This window comes from Nanorana parkeri, unplaced genomic scaffold (assembly GCF_000935625.1).
Source record: "Nanorana parkeri isolate BGI_ZX_2015 unplaced genomic scaffold, ASM93562v1 scaffold4491, whole genome shotgun sequence".
NCBI classification, from domain to species: Eukaryota; Metazoa; Chordata; class Amphibia; order Anura; family Dicroglossidae; genus Nanorana; species Nanorana parkeri.
The window spans coordinates 5,283-10,046 of NW_017310753.1; the positions used below are offsets into that span (position 1 = coordinate 5,283).

At 53.9% G+C, this 4,764-nt stretch overlaps 1 protein-coding gene across 1 annotated transcript in view; it reads right to left on the reverse strand.

Annotated features, from left to right (window-relative positions):
* PHKG2 (phosphorylase kinase catalytic subunit gamma 2) overlaps nucleotides 1–4,535 on the reverse strand; it is a 7,027-nt gene extending 2,492 nt beyond the window's left edge. Inside the window, exons 1-6 of the mRNA XM_018575717.1 lie at nucleotides 4,302–4,535; nucleotides 3,555–3,730; nucleotides 1,138–1,192; nucleotides 997–1,062; nucleotides 359–522; nucleotides 177–267 (exon numbers count right to left, since the gene is read on the reverse strand). Coding sequence (XP_018431219.1) covers nucleotides 177–267; nucleotides 359–522; nucleotides 997–1,062; nucleotides 1,138–1,192; nucleotides 3,555–3,730; nucleotides 4,302–4,396 — 647 coding nt within the window. The 5' untranslated portion in view covers nucleotides 4,397–4,535. The remainder of the gene's footprint in view (nucleotides 1–176; nucleotides 268–358; nucleotides 523–996; nucleotides 1,063–1,137; nucleotides 1,193–3,554; nucleotides 3,731–4,301) is intronic.
* Between the last annotated feature and the right edge of the window lie 229 nt (nucleotides 4,536–4,764).

Consider the following 4,764-nt stretch of genomic DNA (forward strand, 5'->3'; position numbering starts at 1 on the left):
CCACCCACAGGCCCACCTCCACCCTCCCGTACCTACAGGTCCACCTCCACCCTCCCGTACCTACAGGGCCACCTCCACCCTCCCGTACCTACAGGGCCACCTCCACCCTCCCGTACTTACAGGGCCACCTCCACCCTCCCGTACTTACAGGGCCACCTCCACCCTCCCGTACTTACAGGTCCACCTCCTTGCCGTATCCAGGGTGAGTCTCATCCATAGAACACTTGAGAATTTCTGGAGCCAGATACCCCGGAGTCCCACACAGCTCTATGAAAGGAAGAGGAGAACATGAGAACCCGACTGACATCCAGGACACACGCCCCCCCCCCTCACATCAACGCATGCAGAAGAAACGCACCTCTCAACTTCTCCGAAGGGTTCAGGACGCAGCTGAAGCCAAAGTCAGACAGCTTGATGTTCAGACAGTCGTCCATTAGGATGTTCTCCGGTTTCAGATCACGATGGACAATGTTATTTCTGTGCAGATAAGACACCGCCTCCAGCAGAGAGCGCATGATGCACCTGAAACACCACACCGAGGGAGCAAATCACAAGAGAGACCACACCCCCCGGAGGCGGTCTCTAGACTATGGTCAGCGGGAGGAGAAGACACAGCGGGGGTACCCAAAGTCTAACCCGCCGGTCCCATGAGGCATTGCAAGACTCCGGCATCCAGAAGAAGGGGGACGATCTACAGACCCCAATGTGACTGCCTACCAGGACATGGAGGAGGAATGGAAGTCATGGTCCTTATGGTTATACTGCCACCTGCAGGAGGAGCCTCACCCAGGATAAACCCTCCCACTCTTAGCATGATGGTGATGATATACAACGAGGTGGGGCCCACGTCCCTCCAGGTCCCTCACACATTCCATTCACAAGACAGGCCAAGCTCCTCGCCTAACTTCACCACAACTGTAACCTTAAAGCTTCCCGTGTCCTCCAATGGACCAGAACCAGAACTCTTCTCCATTCCACACAACAAACAATCCTCACCGGGTCTCCTTCTCACTCAGCTTGACTTTTTCTGTGAGGTAATCAAACAGCTCTCCTCTCTTCATCCTACAAGAGAGACGACATGTGACCAGAAGAAAGGGGGAGGAGTCCACGAGGACGCCAACCACCCGCAATACTCACAAGTCAAAGACCAGGAAGATGAATGTGGAAGACTCGTAGGAATCGATGAGGGTTACTGGAAGAGAGACCGACAGAGGAGGAGGAGTCAACCACTGCTGCCCAATAGGACTTCCATCAGATGATTAGAGGAGATCAGTGGTGGAGAGGAGTCGGAGATGCGACAGGGGGATCGGTGGTAGAGAGGAGTCGGAGCTGAGAATTAGAGGAGATCAGTAGAGGAGAGGAGTGAGAGAGGATTAGCGGAGATGATGAGTAGAGGAGATCAGTGGGGGAGAGGAGTCAGAGATGATTAGAGGAGATCGGTGGTGGAGAGGAGTCGGAGCTGATGATTAGAGGAGATCAGTGGTGGAGAGGAGTCGGAGCTGATGATTAGAGGAGATCGGTGATGGAGAGGAGTCGGAGATGATGATTAGAGGAGATCGGTGGTAGAGAGGAGTCGGAGATGATGAATAGAGGAGATCGGTGGTGGAGAGGAGTCGGAGCTGATGATTAGAGGAGATCGGTGATGGAGAGGAGTCGGAGATGCTGATTAGAGGAGATCGGTGATGGAGAGGAGTCGGAGATGCTGATTAGAGGAGATCGGTGATGGAGAGGAGTCGGAGATGCTGATTAGAGGAGATCGGTGATGGAGAGGAGTCGGAGATGCTGATTAGAGGAGATCGGTGATGGAGAGGAGTCGGAGATGCTGATTAGAGGAGATCGGTGATGGAGAGGAGTCGGAGATGCTGATTAGAGGAGATCGGTGATGGAGAGGAGTCGGAGATGCTGATTAGAGGAGATCGGTGATGGAGAGGAGTCGGAGATGCTGATTAGAGGAGATCGGTGATGGAGAGGAGTCGGAGATGCTGATTAGAGGAGATCGGTGATGGAGAGGAGTCGGAGATGCTGATTAGAGGAGATCGGTGATGGAGAGGAGTCGGAGATGCTGATTAGAGGAGATCGGTGATGGAGAGGAGTCGGAGATGCTGATTAGAGGAGATCGGTGATGGAGAGGAGTCGGAGATGCTGATTAGAGGAGATCGGTGATGGAGAGGAGTCGGAGATGCTGATTAGAGGAGATCGGTGATGGAGAGGAGTCGGAGATGCTGATTAGAGGAGATCGGTGATGGAGAGGAGTCGGAGATGCTGATTAGAGGAGATCGGTGATGGAGAGGAGTCGGAGATGCTGATTAGAGGAGATCGGTGATGGAGAGGAGTCGGAGATGCTGATTAGAGGAGATCGGTGATGGAGAGGAGTCGGAGATGCTGATTAGAGGAGATCGGTGATGGAGAGGAGTCGGAGATGCTGATTAGAGGAGATCGGTGATGGAGAGGAGTCGGAGATGCTGATTAGAGGAGATCGGTGATGGAGAGGAGTCGGAGATGCTGATTAGAGGAGATCGGTGATGGAGAGGAGTCGGAGATGCTGATTAGAGGAGATCGGTGATGGAGAGGAGTCGGAGATGCTGATTAGAGGAGATCGGTGATGGAGAGGAGTCGGAGATGCTGATTAGAGGAGATCGGTGATGGAGAGGAGTCGGAGATGCTGATTAGAGGAGATCGGTGATGGAGAGGAGTCGGAGATGCTGATTAGAGGAGATCGGTGATGGAGAGGAGTCGGAGATGCTGATTAGAGGAGATCGGTGATGGAGAGGAGTCGGAGATGCTGATTAGAGGAGATCGGTGATGGAGAGGAGTCGGAGATGCTGATTAGAGGAGATCGGTGATGGAGAGGAGTCGGAGATGCTGATTAGAGGAGATCGGTGATGGAGAGGAGTCGGAGATGCTGATTAGAGGAGATCGGTGATGGAGAGGAGTCGGAGATGCTGATTAGAGGAGATCGGTGATGGAGAGGAGTCGGAGATGCTGATTAGAGGAGATCGGTGATGGAGAGGAGTCGGAGATGCTGATTAGAGGAGATCGGTGATGGAGAGGAGTCGGAGATGCTGATTAGAGGAGATCGGTGATGGAGAGGAGTCGGAGATGCTGATTAGAGGAGATCGGTGATGGAGAGGAGTCGGAGATGCTGATTAGAGGAGATCGGTGATGGAGAGGAGTCGGAGATGCTGATTAGAGGAGATCGGTGATGGAGAGGAGTCGGAGATGCTGATTAGAGGAGATCGGTGATGGAGAGGAGTCGGAGATGCTGATTAGAGGAGATCGGTGATGGAGAGGAGTCGGAGATGCTGATTAGAGGAGATCGGTGATGGAGAGGAGTCGGAGATGCTGATTAGAGGAGATCGGTGATGGAGAGGAGTCGGAGATGCTGATTAGAGGAGATCGGTGGTGGAGAGGAGTCAGAGATGATTAGAGGAGATCAGTGGTGGAGAAGGGTGGGATTGGATAGAAGACGAGGAGACAATGGGGGAGGGGACGAGGGTGGGATTGGGCGAGGGGACGAGGGTGGGATTGGGGGAGACCCCGGTGACCCTTCTTACTGATGGACGGGTGTTGGGACACTTGGTGAAGGATCTCCATCTCCTTGGCGGTGGACAGTCGCACCTCCTGCAGTTGTTCGGGGCTCAGCTTCTCTGGCGTCACCTCAATTATCTTCACGGCATATTCTCGGCCGGTTTCTCGGTGTATACAGCGCCGGACCGTGCTGGAGACCCCCCTGAGAGAGAAGATGGCCGTCACATCACCTGCCATCCCCCACACCGATATCTTCACATCTAGATGACGGTTAAGTCGCCTACACCGGATATAGTCACATGACCTCATCACGTGGACAGGTCTGCCTACACCGGATATAGTCACATGACCGCATCACATGATCAGGTCTGCCTACACCGGATATAGTCACATGACCGCATCACATGATCAGGTCTGCCTACACCAGATATAGTCACATGACCGCATCACATGGTCAGGTCTGCCTACACTGGTTGGGATATGTTACATTATAAACAATAGTTCTGTTTGGTCACATGACTTGTGGGAGTGGTTGGTGTGTCAGTGGGAGGGGTCTGCAGCCACAATACAGACTGTCATTAGATGGGTCGTGATTGCGGGTGGGCGGGGTCCGTGTGTAGAAGGCTGGCCCAGTGGGCGGGGTGTATGTGTAGTAGGCGGACCCATGTGCAGGATGTACGTGCTCTGGGCAGGTTGTTATGTAGAGTGGGCGGGTCCCTGTGCGGAGTGTATGAGCAGTGGGCGGGGTGTATGTGTAGTGGGCCGGTTCTCACCGGCCGATGATCTCCTTCGGGTCGTATTTCTGGTAGAATTCTTTGGCTCCGGCCCAGTCCGGCAGCTCGTCACGTGACTCAGCGTCCCGCGTCATGGTGTGACGTCACTGCTTCCCGGTCACCGATCTCCGCTCCGGACGCTCACCCGGCCGCCATCTCCCCCGTCCTCCGCTGCCGGAAATGACGTCACGAATACACTTCCTTCCCGGTCACCTGAGTGTAGTGGAGGCGGGGCCTTGGGGGGAGGTTTTCCCGCCTCTGGGACGGGAGATCTGTCATCTTTGTCCCGTGATAATCGGTTACAGGTGAAGTGAGGTGGCGATACTCCATATTAATGATTGGCTCCCCTGCAGATGACAGAGACATGAAACGTCTATAATTTGGATCATCGGAGACAGAATATCCACCAGTTCAGGTATATCCCTGAACTACAATGGAGTTGTAGTTCAGGGAGTAAAAGAAG